Genomic DNA, 18,062 nt, shown 5'->3' on the forward strand with positions numbered 1-18,062 from the left:
AAGTTTTCCATCTATAAAGTAGCATCATTTGAACAATATGACATCAGCAATAAAAATATAAATTCATAAAAAGGATTACAACAGTAAAGATCAGATCTGTAATGTACGTTGACACATAAAGTTCAGCAGCGTCAATTGCCAAAAAACAACAAATTTAAAAACGTAATAACATTATCTGATTTTCCTCGGAAAAAATGTTTCAAATATTTTGAATAGAGTTTTCTTGCTTCTACAATAGATAGCTCGGCAGTCACTACAGAAACCTGTCAAAGTACTTTTTTTGCTTCAATTACAGCTGCATTATTTTTAAACAAAAATATTGCTTTTTTACTCTGTAAAAAAAAACCTGTGTTACTTTAAACATTTTATTTTCAAAATAACCCACGAAATTGTTAGTTGATTTCTTTAACTTCACGCTGTTTTTGAAGTGATACATAATAACGCGGAAAAACTCGAAGATATTTTTTTAAAAAGTTTGATTGCAAAATTATGATATCACAGAGTTATAAGCTGTCTTCTAAACTGATTTTTTGTCTCAAAAAAGGTAACATTTGAAATTAGCGCGAGCTGGTTCAACAGCTGGCTATAAAAACCTGGAAAAAATTTGAAAATTATTCAGGAATTTTGTAGCACAAGTTTGGAGAATTTTTCCGAAACATTACTGCTTATTAGTATATTAACCAGTTTAAAAGATGACAGAATTAGCAGTGACCGATGTTAAAAGGCTCGTGAAAGTTGCAAATGGTCAAACTTTGTCGACATAGATTGATTTAAGATTTTTTTTCTTGAAACGCTAAAACTTTTGGGAAAAAAATTATGAATTCAGTTACAAGGTTAACATTTGATGAAAAAATCTCTATAACTGACCAGAAGATAAAAACTAAAGTATTTCATTTTATAATTTTTGCAATACTTTTCTCCTCTGCCAATTTAAGAAAAAAGATTACGAAACCGTTTAAAATGTCATTAAAATGTAAGTTGGGGCAAAACTCAACAATGAAATGTAGCAAAATTGCCTGAGCGTGTATATCTCTTGACGAGCATAAACAGAGAAAGAGGGACAGATTTCGAATAAAAAATTTACTGAATTTTTTTGTTTTTTTTTAAACCTTTTGCATGAGATTCTTACGTGGCATATAATTATTACTAAAGCTGTTCATACTACTTGAGCGACGACTATCTAGAACCCTTTTTCTGTATCTATTTGACATCAAATAAATGAATTTATTCTAGATGTTACCAATTTCTAAGTATAACGTAGAAAATATTATGAAAAAAAAATCGTCGAGAATATATTTAATGAAAATGTCTCTTCGACAATCGAATCAGTTTTGTAGTGCGTTTTAATGGTGCCACTTTTATATCCCATCACAAAAGCTATTGCCCGGTCAAATTTGCATAACAAAAATGTGGATGAACCCGGGTTGACCCCATAACTCAAAAAATTATAAAATTACAACTTCATATTATGGCGTTTATGAAAAGTTGTATTCATAGAACTTTTATAAAATGAAAGTTGTAAGATTTAACAAATGTTAACAGAAATCAGGAAAAAAGCTAAAACAAAGCGCAAATAAAGTGTTTCAAAAAACTTAGTTAGCAAAAAATCGGAAACTATTACTTTTGAGTGATACCCTATTCATCAAAAAGTTGTAGTCATAGAACTTTCATTTATGGCAAAGTTGTAGTTTTACCACTCTTTTAAATTTTTTCTTGATTTATGAAGTAAATGGTCCATAATATGAAAGTTCTATGACCAATAAAACTTTTGTCAACCCTGGGATGGCATAAAGTTCCTAGCCCCTATTTTAGGAACGGTCGGAACATTGGTTTGGAGTTTCTTAGCAAAAATATTGTTTATATAGTACTGTCCGTGAATTCATTTTTTGTTTCATTCATACTCGTTTCAATGGTAACTTCAGTTGTCTCTAAATTTGGCTTGCTTTCACTAATTTGTTTGTCAATCTTCAAACTCTGCCTGGAGTAGCCCATTCCGGGTTCCAGCAGCGATCTAGAAGTCGATGGATTAATTGGTCGAGAAGTGTTGAGTCTAGTTGTACTGCCAGATTGCGGGTTGGCTCTAACGTCGGCTGCTGATGCTTGAAGCCTCCTCTGGGCGGCGTATGAAGAGAATTCAAGTCCAAAATTGTTGGCACGGGGGTTTTCATTCAAAAAATGTAAACTTTTAGCTGAAATGAAAATCCTGATCATCAACGTTTGTCAACAAAAGGTCATACACATGCTGCAATTGTTACTGTTATTGTTGCAGAAACTCTTTTAATGAAATCGCGTCGTTTTTGCTTCAGATGTAGAATTTTTAATAAACTTTTAGCAAGTCAGAAAATAATTACCTGGTTTAAGGCATTTTTGAATGTAGATAGCAATGGCAATGATGGATATGGTCAGAATGACTACTAAAGTCCCCATTACCCCAACTAGAATCCTGAAGAAGAAAAAATGATAGTTACAAATCGGGTTAGAACACTAAATTTCAGCCATTTTTTTAACGATGCATTCTGAAAGTAAGAAATTTTCGGAAAACAACTTCCATTCCTTCCACTGAAAACCATTAAAAACTTATTTTTTAAATTCGTTAATCCAATATAGCCGATTTTGGTCTTTCCCATTATAGCCCCTCATAAAATTATAGCCCCCCCCCCCCCCCAATATGGTATCTTTACCATGATGGGTGCTATAGAGGTTTTGCAGATCCATAATTTTAATCCTTACCAAAAGTGTTGATCTATGAAGTCGGAGATGAATTGAAAAGATGAATGAGACATGTGACAGCACTGTGAGTCATTGCAACAGATCTCTCCCCCAAAACACCTACAATCAACAATCAACTAATCAAAATCTATACTTACCGGAGTCATAACTCAACTGTCTGCCATATATTCTTCCAGATTTTCCAATTTATTTTGTAGATTCAGAACCTTACTTCATCCAGTAATTATAACCGTAGAAAAACACCGCATTACGACGCAGAGGTATACCCAAATCGTCACATGCAGATATGCCCGATGCGTGTATCTCGTGTTTGTTTTTACTATGTTAATACATTGAAAATGGAACAATATTGCGGAAAATAGCTACTTTAGCAGAAACCGGCAAAATGGAAGGGAAATTAGCAACCCGTGTTCGCAAAAGTGTCCTAATCCTAGCTGCGAAATACAAGTAAACTTTATAACCTATTTTTCGCACGGCTTGTATCACGCATCTGCTCCATTTATGTATCAATTTTTCGCACGCAATGTAGCTCAATTTCGCATATAATCCGCAATTAAGCCTAACTTAATTACTACTTATTTAATTAAGCCTAACTTAGGGGTTTAATTAAGCCTAAGTACTATTTATTACAATTTATTTAAATCGGCCAGTCCCACATTGGTATACAAAGCTTTTGATGTGCGAGGGATTTTTCGGAAAAAATCAGTTTTTGTGGTTGCATGTATTTAAAGCACTTTAAAGCTTTCAATTCAATCTTTATTAAAGTGCTTATTGCATGCTCAAAATGCGTCCGAATAATAGATACCAAAATTGAGCGGAAACGTGCTACAAGACTTGTAACCTACTTTTCGTTCCAAATGTTCTTTTAGCGAAACCCCTTTTGCGACAAGTAAGATACAAAGGATGTCTCCTAATTTCGTTCATTGTATGTATCTAATTTTCGAGCCAATTTTACTAAGGCGGAAATTTTGTGGTAAACCTCTGCGTCGTAATGCGCAGAACTATACCACAATCAAATTTCACTGAGCGTGCAATTAAATTCTGTCTCGCTTGTTGATGCATGAAATAGTCTCAAAGAATTTTACAGTTGAGTTACATTCAGAAGCTAAGATATTTTGAAGGGAGAATGTTAATTACATTCCACAAAAAAAAACAAATTAAAATTTCGGAAACTAGGTTACAAGTATTATAGCCTATTTTCCAGTTTTTAACGCAATTTCAATCCACCATTTGCAAAAACTTAATAACGCAAAACGCGTTGTTTTAAAAACAGAAACTAATTCATCATTTAAATTCAAATTTTGTAATCATTTAATTTCAAAATTGATTAATTAAGTACTGAAATGCCACCAATTTCACACGCTGTTTTGCTGCTTTACTCCGATATCAATTAAGCGCAATTTAGTGCAAAAGTAACGGATCTTAGTTAAACACTTTGTGGATTTTAAATGGCTAACTTATCCGGAAAAGTTTTGACAATTTTCTTATTGCTTTGCAATTTTGAATGTAGCTGATTTCCACTGAATGGGAAATAACCAATTTTTCGAATACAAGACTACAAAGGATGCAGCCTTTTTTTAAAAAAAACATAACGTAATCAAAATCCACAGGGGGCAAAATCGGCCAATATTATTAGGTATACCTCTGGGGTGTTATGAGGTAGTGAAATTTGATTACTTCTCTGTTTATTCCTTTAATAAATTTCGTTAGATTTAATTAGAATTTTAAAAGTTTATTCCCAAATTTTCATAACTTTAAATTGGTTTCAAGACACTCCTATTTCCTATTACCAATGAAAACAAGCGTGCAAGTAGGTTGGTTCTTGGGTTTTTTAAAATTATGATGACCAAATTTACCCAATAAAGAGGCTCGCTAATGTGCGTATGCACATGATGTTCCGACCCCGCTCAACCACATTTTTGACTTAATTGCCTACCGAATGATGAAAACAATAACTTTTTAAAGTTCATTTTTTGTTCAAAGAAAATAATAATATTTAAAAAAGGTTTAAAACTCAAACCACTAAGTGAGTTTAATAATGCCACATTAGATACACTGAGATCTGCCATTAAAAAGGCTGCGAAACAAGACAAAGAGCATAATCAAATATAAACGACAAGTATTAATTACAACCAAAATTGGATGTCTATTTGAAAAAAAAACACTAAATATTATTCACTCAAGTCCAAAAAGCATCAGATCAGGTAAAAACTAACCAAAAAACTTGTACTTCATTAGAAAAGATGGATCTATTCCGTTTGTGCCCCCCCAGCTTAGTGGGTGCATATTATTTGCAACCCCCAGACGCACGTGCAATATTTTTACATAATGATTTACTATGTAATGACACGTGCTCTGTCACTGGGGGGAGCATAACGTACTGGGGGGGCACAAACGGAAAAGATCCGAAAAGATATATGACACGTGCTTAATTAATACTAGGTAGCGATTAGAAAAAAGAATTAAAACGGATCAATTTAAAAAAAAGCGTGTTTTTTTGAAACAACTATTTTCAAAGCATTAACACGACTAGTTAACAAGTTAAAACATTAATCAGATTTATTTATTGGCAAATAGGGAGCCACTGAGACATGTTAATACCTCCAAAATATACAATAGGACAGCAAAAAAACATAATGTTGCAAGAAAACGTTGTCCAAGCCGTCAAAACTAAAATCCATTCACTTATGCATTAGATGCGCCTGTTTTTAACACAAATAATGTGATATGTGAACCTTCATCAATGAGAATTAAATCCAAGGGGACAAAAAATAACAACAAAGCTAGAAAAAACTATTATGTTTTTGCAGTTATTCGGAACAATAAAAACCACCAAAAGCTATTAACTGAAGTCCGAATAGAGCTTCATCTATGCCTTCATAGGCAGTCACTGCGACGATTCCTCATCCAGAATATGCCATACGACTACATAAGGACAAAAATAAAGAACAAAACTATTTAAAGTTTGCGAGAAAGCTTTTAAAATCATAATCTTTTCAATAAAAATATTAAAATGATCAAGTGCAGCTGCATACATTCAATAGGTTGATTTGTGGTTAATTTATGAGATTAGGCATAATAGAGAAAAAACAGATCGAAAAGCAAAGATATAAAATACGATTAAATTTTTTGAGAACAAATTATTTCAAAAACATGAAAATCATTAGCTGTCCACTGAGATATTTAAAAAAAATATATTTCAAATGTCCAGAAAACAACACAAATTGTTTTAAAACTTGTATTGTCAAAGCCAAAAAACGTTAAAAGAAACATAATACTGCAAATATGATTAATTTTTGTTTTACTAGAAAACATGCTCCCGGTCTTTGCTGAGTCTACGCTAAAAGTGTAAAAGTTCAAAACTTCTTCTTTGTTTTTGGTAAAACAGCCAAAACTATTTTTTCAGAATACTCTCACAGGAGGCTAGCCTAAAAATAGTTTTATTGCAAGTTTCCACAGATTCACAGATTGTGACAGCCTTTTTGTCTGTATTTGCGGAAAATTTATGCAAAGTGGTCGAAAGATGCAAATTTGGTACCATTTTTGAAGAAAAAAGGGAGGAATTTAAAAAAAAACTAAGCCAAAGTTTTATCCAAAAACTTGGATCAGACAGTTCAGCAATAGTTCTACAACTTTAAAGCTAAAACGAACTGTTTTTAACATTTTAACATAATTCAAGCAAAATTGACGGAAATTTTTAGCAAAAATACAGAAAATATGAATAAAAACAGTCAATTAGTCAAGGAAATCAGTCAAATGTTTACAAAATTTTAAGCCTCGAATAAAAAATGAAAATCAAAAAACTTTTTTAAATTTTGTATTCTACGATGAACGGGTTTTTCAATGACACCATGACGACCATGTACGACGGATTTATCGACCGGCCAAAATTGATTGAACAAAAAAAACCCATTTGAGTACATAGTTCCTCCCCCCACTAAAGTGGGTCGTAACAAAAAGTACCAACTTTAACAGAAGAATTGAATTCTGTACTCAAAGTCATTATTGCTGATTAATATAGGAACTATGTCCTTCGTAGTTATTTTAATTAGTAAATTAACGTTCGCCAAGTTGAATTGCACAAACATTAGAAAGGTTAGAAAAATTCTATTACATTTTTAAACATATTTCAATTTACCAGGCGGTCATCATTATAGAACTCAAATGAAAGCTTTAACTTGGGAAATACGCAATTAACAAGACAATGAATGGCGGAGTGATTCACGACGCTACTGATCAATTGGTATAGGAATGTTGAAAAAAGTCGAGAAAATTATAATGTGAGGCTCCTTACGGATAGTTAGTCTTATTAACATTGTTCCAACAGATTGATGTCTCAGCTGACATACTTTCGTTAATTCCTGCATCACGTGTCATCGTCTGAAACAACATATTTCAACTACGTAGTGGTGTCTAAATGAGCATTGTGAAAACTAAAATATGTAACAAATTTTGTGAAAATATACTAAAGTAAAAAAAAATTATGATTATTATATGAATCCTAATTTTGTTTTCACTTGATAGCTAATCATACATAATGCAAGGACGCTATTTGATTTCCAAAAAAGTTGGAATATTTTAGAGTTTTGACTATGATTGGTTTTTTTCTACTGTCTTGTTAGTCAGGATGATTAGCGACAAGTACAATAGTGTTTTTAAGGAAGCCGAAGTGAAAATTCCTACTATGTCCATTTGAGAGCTAACAGTTTCTAAATCGTATTCAAGAACATTAAATTTGTTGAAAAAATTGCAGCTCAATATTGTTCTTTTTTTGCTGAAAATCTTTTTTGCGAAGTCTTAGCTGCCTCTTATTCAAACAATTTTTTGGTGATCTACTAGCAGTTCTCGTTTTTGTTGACTTGCCCTTTAGTCTCAGAAAGGACAGGTATGGTCAGCCTTGAGGTGGACTTCATTAAATTAATTTGTGATTAAAAAGTGCAGCTAAATTTTTAAAAAAAAAATTTTGATTTTTGTTTGATGTTATTCTTTTGCATTTGTGTTAGTTCTCTTATTTTCCTGCTTAGCAAACAATCAGTTAAAGTATTTTTTGTTAAAAATAAAATTTGGTTAGAAGTGGTTGAAAACTTCCACATATCGGGTTTGTTCAAATTTGACGCCATTAAAGTTAACTTTTAGCAAACTTTTTTTGAATTGTCATTTCGTTACAAGTTCTGTTTCCCGAAAAACGCAATTTTTAGATTTCTTATAACGCTAAATGTTGCTTTAAAATATTCTCAGCAATTTTTTTGTTGATGAGTTCCATTCGCAAACACGACTTTCCTCACTGGTGACTAACTTTTCACCTCCGCTTATCTCTTCATTTTTTATCTGGCTCTGCATTCCCCCCCAGAAAGCTGGATCTATTCAGCCCCCCCTCCCCCCTGAAAGCTGGGTCTATTCAGCCCCCCCCCTCAGAAAACTGGGTCTATTCAGCTCCCCCCCCCCCCCCCAGAAAACTGGATCTATTCAGTGAAAAGATGTGTAGTCTGATCAGCTCATCCAGACTACATCACCCTTATCATTAGTTGTTTTTGTACTGAACAATCAAAAAATGCTTCTGTAAGCTGATAATTTGATCAACAAACAGAAGGATTAAAACACACTAAAGTTATCAGATTAAAGTTCCAGCTGGCTATACTAGTTATACCACCCCCCAGCACTGTTATACTAGTTATACGACCCACCCCCCCCCCCCCCCACCCACGATAAACTCAGCACTGTTATACTAGTTATAACCACCACTGTTATACTAGTTATACCACCCCCCCCCCCCCCACCCAACAACCCGCAGTTATACCCCCCATCCACCAATCCCCCACTCGCTTGGAGAAGTTCCTTTAGTAGTGACACGTGAAAAATACATATTCAGCCAAGTCCTTCCCATCATTGTACATTCCAGTGGCATATCCCATTGTGACCCCTATCAAGGCCAGTTGAACATTGACGCACCATATTGACTTTGGTTATAGCTGCTTCTCCCTAGGCTTCTCTCCCCCCCCCCCCCCTCCATCTGTTCTAGAAACCAACCCCCCCCCCCCTTAAACAACTAATTTTGATGGCGAAATCTCCCGGGAGATGGTCTTTTTGTGACACGTTACTGGAAATAACAACCAAAAGTAGATTTAGGGGCACGTAACTCCATTTTATTGAGAAAATTAAAAAACATGTGAGATTTTCGAAAATTTCATTTTCATGGATTTTCTATGATCAATCGATGGGAATATTGGTTTTCTATGATCCATCGATGGAAACTTAGGTTTTATGAAATTTCACTGACTCATCGATGGATTTAGAAGTTGCTATGAAATAACAATGATCCATCGATGAGATACACTGGGACTCCAACCCGGGGGAGCTCAGAGGAGATTTCATTGACTTCTGCACTAACTTGTATATTTAAAATGAGAGTTTGAAATCTAATGGAAATTAAGTAAAAGGCGTGCAAACCTGCTAAATTAGAAACTGTTATTTTAAAGACATTACTGTTTAGTATTTAGTTTGAAATATGGAAATAAGTTGATTTTGAGATCTTCGTTTTTGTTGTTTGGTAAAAATAATAGTTTTTGTAGATAAATTCAGATATACAGATGTTTGTCGATGTATTTTACGCTAAAATAATCAAAATGCTGTTTTCTGCCTCTGGCGGTGTTTTCTTTAGTGTTTTTTTGTTGCCTATACCAATTCTCTGCACTTTTGCTAGCTAATGAGCGCCGGCCCTGTACATTGGAAAAATTCAAATAAAGAGGCACAAACCTCTATACTAGATTTCTAATAAAAGTTTTCGAGATCAAAATCAGATCTCGAAAAAGTATAACGCATGCTATCATGAACAAACCTTGCCGAGGGAAATTCTGCAGTAAATGGGTATGATCAAAGGATTGGAAACGCCAAAACAAAAAATAAGCATACAGCGAACAAAAGACGTGACTGTGAGGCTTTTTACGAGTAAAAAAATAGTAAGCAAAAGTAGTAGTGGTAATAAATGGACTTACTTTTTAACAGCGCGCGTAACACATTAGCAAAGCTGATCAAAAACTGGTATAAAATAAAGAACGCTACAATTAAATTATGACAACATGATTGTCTGACAGATGAAACTGAAGTAAACAACGTGTAAGTCCATCAGCTGGCTAAAAACACAAAACACAACAGAAATTCACGCTGCTTGAGTACCACTTAGTCAAAACAATTTATATAGTTATTCAATTAGAAAAGTATATACCTTTCACAACAACTTCGTAAATGCTAGTTAAAAAGACCATACATATCAAATTCAAACATTTTGACCTGTTAATAAGAGCCAGGACCAGGCCTGATACAAGCCAGGACTAAGGTGGACACATGATAGGCTTTGGATCTTTCCTATCAAAACTAAGGAAACACTTCAACTAAGGAAATTCAGTTTTCGGATCTTTTCCGTTTGTGCCCCCCCAGCTTAGTGGGTGCATATTATTTGCAACCCCCAGACGCACGTGCAATATTTTTACATAATGATTTACTATGTAATGACACGTGCTCTGTCACTGGGGGGAGCATAACGTACTGGGGGGGCACAAACGGAAAAGATACCAGTTTTCAATAATTAAAAAGTTCCAAAATTTTCTGCGGTTAAAAAGTTAAAGAATTCAGGATATTAGTTAAGGAACACATAAAGAGGAGAAATAAAACAAACGTAGCCTCAGACACGAAAGACGAGTCTACTCTATGTGTAGAGAACACGTTTCTAGTAATGTAAATTCAGTAAGATAATGTTAAGTTCTGTCTCTTTTATCGGAGAGTTACTGTTTTACACGTGTTATTTGGACGAAGTCAAGTTCTCACTTTTTTGGCGGGAAGAGTTTCAAATTTTGTAATATTGGCTTTGGCCTTCTTGAATTGATGCATCATCAACAGGCTCCGGGGAGAGGAAACCCATAAATTAAACCAAAGAAGGGGAGAATGATGTAACCAAGAGACCAGATGGTAGCTCGCGTTGCCTAGATTTCCGTTCCGAAAAAGTGAGCAAAAAAACGGCTAATCAGCCAAAACACGTGCAAGACCGGCAACGGGGCGGACGTACTTACCGTAAGCCGTTTTTACCTTGACAACGCGTACAGATCCATCTTTTCCTGGCGACGTTTCGACTATTCGTACCAGAGGCCATATCCCACGGGGAGTGAGGTCTTTGAGGATCCACACCAGGTCATTGACTTTCAATGAATCACCCTGTTTGGACCATTTGCTTCGCTTCGTTAAAGTGGGAAGGTACTCTTTAACTAGGCGTCTCCAGACGTGGTTCATAAGCTGCTGCACGTTCTTCCACGACTTGAAGGATGCTGGCATGGTTGACGAAAAGTCTCCTGGCGGCAGTGAATTGTAAGGTCTCTGCACCAGAAAATGATTTGGGGTGATGGGTTCTTCATTGTCTGGTACGTCAGCCACATGTGTAAGTGGTCGAGAGTTCAGCATGCTTTCGGTCTCAACCATGATGGCGTGGAAGACATCTGATGTAAGCCTCTTGCTCCCTAGAATGATCAAAACGATCCGTTTAGCATTTTGGATAAACCGTTCCCACGCACCACCAAAATGTGGTACGTATGGTGGGTTAAATTTCCAAACTGTGTTCTTTATAAGAAGTTCAGAGGCAATGCATTGATTGTCGAGACTACGGACGCGTCGCTTCAACTCTTCGTTTGCCCCGACAAATGTTCTGCCGTTGTCACTCAGAATAAGTTTTGGTTGACATCTTCGTGATGCAAAACGTCGGAGGGCGTTGAGAAAATTGTCCGTGTTTAAATCAGCGCATGACTCAAATTGTGCGGCACGTGTGACCATGCATGTGAAAATGAGGCCGTAGTACTTGGTGAGTTTGTCTTTGGTGTCTTCGATATAGAAAGGTCCGAACAAATCAATTCCTGTTTTAGCAAATGGGAATTGCGAGAGTATCAGGAAACCTGCACACTGGTAGTGGCGCCATTAACGGCTGGATATTTAGGGCATCAAAACGGCGGCAAAAAAACATCGAAATTGGATGCTTAACAATGTTTTACTGAGGCCGATAACGACGTATCTCTGTTGAACAAAAGCTTTGACGGCCTCGGTACCTTGGTGTATACATATTCGATGCGCATGCTCAAGATACAGGCGTGTTATTGAGTCTTTGGCATGAAGAACTATTGGTAATTTAGCTAATTGTAACTCTTCAGGAGCAAATTGTTGTCGGCCTTGTGATCTAAGTATTCCGTTTTTGTCTAAGTACGGATTTAAGGATCGAATCTTACATTTAGAGTCTAGTTTACGTCCTCTTCTTAGCGAGTGAATAGCTGAATGGAAAACTTTTTCCTTTGAATTTCGAATTAAAAGACTTTGTGCTGGGTTGATGTCGTCTGCAGTGTACTGCTCTTTGTTATTTCGTTCTTTTTTAATTCTGAAGAATAGGTTGTAAATAGTTGCGAGTGTTAACAGCAGTTTTGTCCAAGATCGAAAACGGGTTGGGTCAATGACTGGTTCATTCGGTTTTGATGTACTCGTTGTGTGAACAGAAACTATTTTGCGTGCCGAGTTCCAGTCGGAGTAATGTTTCTTTAGGAAATCAGGAGCCTGTAACCATTTAGAACATAATTCTTCTGGTTCTAGGCAACGTGTTCCATGGTCTGCAGGATTTTGATTTGTTGGTACACAAAGCCATTGATTGGATTTTGGAGATTCGTGAATTTCTCGGATTCTGTTGGCGACAAACAGTTTCTGTTTCTTCTTAGAAACAATCCAATCAAGAACAACTCGACTGTCTGTCCAAAAATGTGTATCGTGTATCTTCAGTAATGTCTCTTTTTGAACAGTTTTCAGTAGTCGTATCCCTATTTTTGGGGCCTCAAGCTCAAGTTTTGGAACGCTCAACGATTTTAAAGGAGTTACTTTGCATTTACTGATTATGAAGCTGGTTTCTGTTTGTTTGTTGTTATCGTCATAACTTCGTAGATAAATTATCGCTGCCATAGCACAAGTAGACGCATCAACAAAGACGTTCAATTAATGTTCAATTTCCTGTGAAATTGCAAGAAAACTGAGTGCTCGCAAGTGTTCAATGGGGGGTGATCCAAAATAGCTGTTTAGTATTTTTTGCAATGGTTTATGTAATTTCTCGGGTAGCGGTGTGTCCCATTTTAAACCCAGTTGCCAAATTTTTTGCATAACAATCTTGAAGCGTATAGTCACTGGTGACGCAATACCGATTGGGTCAAAAATCGACGCAACAAGACTCAACAGTTTTCTGGTTATACATTGCTGCATTCTTTGGAAACTCTTCCAATGGTTTTATGAAAAACTTATCATCAACGAAATTCCATTTTTGTCCTAATACGCGAGTGAAATCTTTTGACTCGTCTAAGTCTTCACATGGAATTTGTTCCAGCACTTCGGGACAATTAGAAAAGAACTTGGTCAATTTGAAACCTCCTCGTTGGAGGCATTCTTTGACTTGCATTACAGTGTCTTTCGCTTCAGTAGCCGTCCATGTAAAACTGTTTCGTTATTGCTGCAAAAGCTTTGGGAAAATTTTCTGCATTGTCTTTAGCCCATTGATTTAGGACAAAGATGGCCATTGAAGGCGAACAAGTTGCCCCAAAAATCAAGCGAGTGAACTGATACTGCATTATAAAATTGTTTTTCGACCAGAGAAACCTAAGTTCAGATTGATCTTCTTGTTTGACAGCAATTTGCATGAACATACCTTCAATATCTGCAAATATTGCAACTGGATGTTCACGAAAACGTAGCAGTATGCCAAGTAAGCTGTTCAAGAGATCTGGTCCTGTTAGGAGGTTGCTGTTCAATGACTGTCCTCGATACTTTGAAGCAGCATCTGCCACCCGTCGAATTTTTCCCGGTTTGTTTGAGTTTTGAACAGGATGATGAGGAGATATCATATTTTTTCAGGTTCAGGTTCTGTCATTTCGACTGATTTATGTAATTTTTGATTAAGTCTGTTGAAAGCGTTTGATCGTATTTTTCTTTCAGCGTTGGATTATTACCTAGTATTTTCTCCAAGCACTTCAGCTGATTAAGAGCACAGTAATAATTGTTCTCCAAAAGGCAAGACGTTTTCCAAGGAAAACCAAATTTATATCGCTCAGAGTTATGTCGGATAGTTTTCTGAAAAACTTTTAAGGCATCGTTGTCTTCGTCTGAAAGAACAGAACTGTTTTCTTGGGTTCCTTCACTTTCAACTTTCCAGAACTGCTCAACTATTTCGCTTAAATGTTGTTCCTACGTCTGCTGTCTTGAAACATGATAAATGAATGGTTTAGTTGTTGTTGAATGATGATTAATTGTTGATTCTGAAGGGTGGAGAGAAGTTTCATACTCCTCAGCTAATGTCCATCCCAGTTTTGTTTTCACACCAAACGGTTGATTGATGTTTCCGGGTATTACTTCGATTGGATGAGTGTAAGCGAAAGTGTTTACACCTAGCAGGGCTCCAATTTTGCCACCAGCAACCTGAGGGAAATGTATGTGGCGGAGATTATTAAATGTGTCACATAATTGATTCAACTCAAAAATATTGGCTGGTGTGACGTTCATTGCTGGCGTGCTGTATGCACGATATATTTCAAAGCTTTGTCTCAATGATTTATATGGAGTGATAATGACTGTTGCTGTTATCTCTGAGAGTGGCATTTCGTTCTGGGTATTCACGTATTGGAGTGTAGTTGATGTTTGCGGTTCGCAAGGAAGTGCTAGAAAGTTTGTTATGGTGTCAAGCAAGAAAGTGAACTGGCTGCCATGATCTTTGAGTGCATACGTATCAAATGACTTGTTGCCATTGACAAAAGACACCGGCATCAGCTGTAGTTGTTCAAGCCAGCCTCTCGGAGGAGACGGCTTTTTATTTACGCAGAAGTTTTGATTATTTGAAGAAGAATCGAGGGTACTTCAGAGTATTTGACTCTTTCGTTTTACCATAGATTGTCCATAGCGAGTGTTGTTGTTTGTTTTGGCGTGGTGACATTTCATTTGATGAATGCTGTGTAGGACCAAATGGAGCAGACCCTGCGGAGAATGCTGCTGGCGGTCGTTTCACTTGCATGAACATACTTTCAATATCTGCAAGTATTGCAACTGGATGTTCATGAAAACGTAGCAGTATGCCAAGTAAGCTGTTCAAGAGATCTGGTCCTGTTAGAAGGTTGCTGTTCAATGACTGTCCTCGATACTTTGAAGCGGCATTTGCCACCCGTCGAATTTTTCCCGGTTTGTTTGGATTTTGAACAGGATGATGAGGCAGGTACCATTTTTTTCAGGTTCAGGTTCTGTGATTTCGACTGGTTTTATGTAATTTTTGATTAAGTCTGTTGAAAGCGTTCGATCGTATTTTTCTTTCAGCGTTGGATTATTACCTAGTCTTTTCTCCAAGCACTTCAGCTGATTAAGAGCACAGTAATAATTGTTCTCCAAAAGGCAAGACGTTTTCCAAGGAAAACCAAATTTATATCGCTCAGAGTTATGTCGGATAGTTTTCTGAAAAACTTTTAAGGCATCGTTGTCTTCGTCTGAAAGAACAGAACTGTTTTCTTGGGTTCCTTCACTTTCAACTTTCCAGAACTGCTCAACTATTTCGCTTAAATTTTGTTCCTACGTCTGCTGTCTTGAAACATGATAAATGAATGGTTTAGTTGTTGTTGAATGATGATTAATTGTTGATTCTGAAGGGTGGAGAGAAGTTTCATACTCCTCAGCTAATGTCCATCCCAGTTTTGTTTTCACACCAAACGGTTGATTGATGTTTCCGGGTATTACTTCGATTGGATGAGTGTAAGCGAAAGTGTTTACACCTAGCAGGGCTCCAATTTTGCCACCAGCAACCTGAGGGAAATGTATGTGGCGGAGATTATTAAATGTGTCACATAATTGATTCAACTCAAAAATATTGGCTGGTGTGACGTTCATTGCTGGCGTGCTGTATGCACGAGATATCTCAAAGCTTTGTCTCAATGATTTATATGGAGTTATAATGACTGGCGCTGTTATCTTTGAGAGTGGCATTTTGTTCTGGGCATTCACGTATTGGAGTGTAGTTGATGTTTGCGGTTCGCAAGGAAGTGCTAGAAAGTTTGTTATGGTGTCAAGCAAGAAAGTGAACTGGCTGCCATGATCTTTGAGTGCATACGTATCAAATGACTTGTTGCCATTGACAAAAGACACCGGCATCAGCTGTAGTTGTTCAAGCCAGCCTCTCGGAGGAGACGGCTTTTTATTTACGCAGAAGTTTTGATTATTTGAAGAAGAATCGAGGGTACTTCAGAGTATTTGACTCTTTCATTTTACCAAAAGATTGTCCATAGCAACAGTGTTGTTGTATGTTTTGGCTTGGTGACATTTCATTTGATGAATGCTGTGTAGGACTAAATGGAGCAGACCCTGCGGAGAATGCTGATGGCGGTCGTTTCACTTGTTTTGAAGGGTCCTGTAGAGTAGAATGATGTCGGCCGTTGCAGGACTGGCAGTTCTTTTGTGAAGAACAATTTTGTCTGAGGTGATTATTGCTCAAACAATTCGTGCACAATTTGTTTTTGATAACGATTTTATATCGATCTTGTGGTGATTGCTTTTGGTAGTCGGGACAAGTTGCCAAAAAATCTTTATTATTGCAATGGGGGCAATGTCGGTTGTTTTGCAGTTTTCCGTTAGCTTTCGCGTTGTTTGAGATAGTTACCGAGGATGACCACTCCCTATTAGAAGTGGTAATTTGTGTTTTAATTGCAGGCTGCAAAACAGCGTTGAAATTGTCTTTGCCAAATAAGTTTTAGTTATTTATTTGTGATGACGGTTTATAGTGAGCCATCGGAACACTAAAGTCTTTGACGTAGTCTACGTTGTTTTGTTGTTGTCTAAATGACGTAAAGGTTTGCTCGCGATTGGTGGTATCGTAAATTTGAGCATGAAGTTCTAAGAACTGTTGCAAGGAACAAAGTGAAGCTGGTTCAGCTGTTGTTGTGAGCCTATGTTCCGTTCATTTTAACAAAATATTGTAAGGCACTTTTTCTTTCGCTTTTTTGAGCAATGTGGAACTCTGAAGGTCTGCCTGGAAGCCAAGGTATTCAAATGTTTGAAGTTAGCGCTTCAGAAAATTTGAGAATGCGACAAATGATTTTTTATTATTCGAATCAGTGGCGTGCCATGACTCGAGTTGATTTATAAAGGCGCTCACTACAACACTTGGGTCTCCAAAATGGTTCATCAGTTCATTTAGAGCTGTTTCATAATACGCTGGGTTACAGGAGTACGACTCAATGATTTGCTTTGCTTTTCCAGACACTGAGTTTTGGAGATATGTGATCCGATGTGTGTCAGGTATACCAGTATTATTATGAACCATAGAAAACAAATTGTTAATCCATTCATGGTATCGCAGGGGGTTGCCATTGAAGTGCGGCAGTGAGAGTGTTGGTAGTTTGATGGCTTGCTTGTTACTTACAACGTTGTTGGCAATGTAGTTTTTGCCTAGGTTTTCTGGAACTGGTGGTGGCAGACTTTGCGGTAATTAAGCAAAATGCGAAGATTTTGGGTTGCTGTTATCATTAAACATTGCAACTGTTGGACCAGGCGATTGGGAAATTATATTTTGGCAGTTATTGCTGTTGTTATAAATTGTTGTGGCAGGGGGTCTGTGGTTCAATTGTATAGGATCTGTGTACTTTTTGTCTGAATTTGGTAGACATATCAACTGGTTCACTGATGCAGAATTACAGTCATTCATTGTTTTTGTCCTGTACGGTTGTACAAAATGACTTGGTTCGATGTTATTCTCAATCTCATTGCGAACAAAGTGGTTGCCGAGGAGCTGTTGCTGGTGTAAATTCGGCCAAGACTGTGAACTTCCAGCTATCTGATCTTCTGTATTGTGCGCAATATTCCTCGTTGCAACTGAGATCACGATGTTAAAAGGCTGGTTTAACAGCTCTCCATTTGCATCATATATATTATTCCCCTTTTCGTTTGACGTCATTGTGATTTGCGAAGTACCAGGGTTTATTTGAGTATTCATTTGAGAATTGGACACCGTACTGTGGGATAACTGTTCCTTACTTTTGAAGGAATCGTAGTTTCTGCCATAGTACCAAGAGGAAACTGATAATTGTGAATCATTACTGTACTCATGGCGGTTTGCTGTACATTCTGAGTTTGAATATGACACACTTGCTCTTTGAGACTTTGTACATTGATGTCAAGTTCTCCTGAGTCAAGTTGCGGTTCATGAGTTTTCGTTTTTGGTCTGACAACTGCTGGCACTGTTTGTTTGCCACTTAAATTATCTCTTGTAGTGGAAAGAATTTGAAATTCCGATTGGTTTTGTG

The 18,062-nt window shown here is 36.7% G+C and overlaps 2 protein-coding genes across 3 annotated transcripts; both read right to left on the reverse strand.

The window, feature by feature from the left end:
* Positions 1-1,748: 1,748 nt before the first annotated feature.
* Positions 1,749-10,139, reverse strand: LOC142346917 (uncharacterized). Of its 2 annotated transcripts, none has more exons than XM_075398898.1 (5): positions 9,566-10,139; positions 7,025-7,110; positions 2,731-2,829; positions 2,352-2,443; positions 1,749-2,189 (listed from the first exon to the last, which is right to left on the reverse strand). In XM_075398898.1, exons 1-5 carry the CDS (start codon positions 9,635-9,637, stop codon positions 1,858-1,860), a joined length of 681 nt encoding a protein of 226 aa, XP_075255013.1. In that variant the 5' UTR covers positions 9,638-10,139; the 3' UTR covers positions 1,749-1,857. The 2 variants fall into 2 exon arrangements, with proteins under 2 accessions (XP_075255013.1, XP_075255014.1); XM_075398899.1 differs by having other exon boundaries at positions 9,723-10,136.
* Positions 9,853-13,634, reverse strand: LOC142335136 (uncharacterized). Its single transcript, XM_075383534.1, has 3 exons — positions 13,439-13,634; positions 10,794-11,624; positions 9,853-9,860 (listed from the first exon to the last, which is right to left on the reverse strand). Exons 1-3 carry the CDS (start codon positions 13,632-13,634, stop codon positions 9,853-9,855), a joined length of 1,035 nt encoding a protein of 344 aa, XP_075239649.1.
* Positions 13,635-18,062: the final 4,428 nt, after the last annotated feature.

This window comes from Convolutriloba macropyga, chromosome 1 (genome assembly GCF_964194025.1).
Source record: "Convolutriloba macropyga chromosome 1, txConMacr16.3, whole genome shotgun sequence".
NCBI classification, from domain to species: Eukaryota; Metazoa; Xenacoelomorpha; order Acoela; family Convolutidae; genus Convolutriloba; species Convolutriloba macropyga.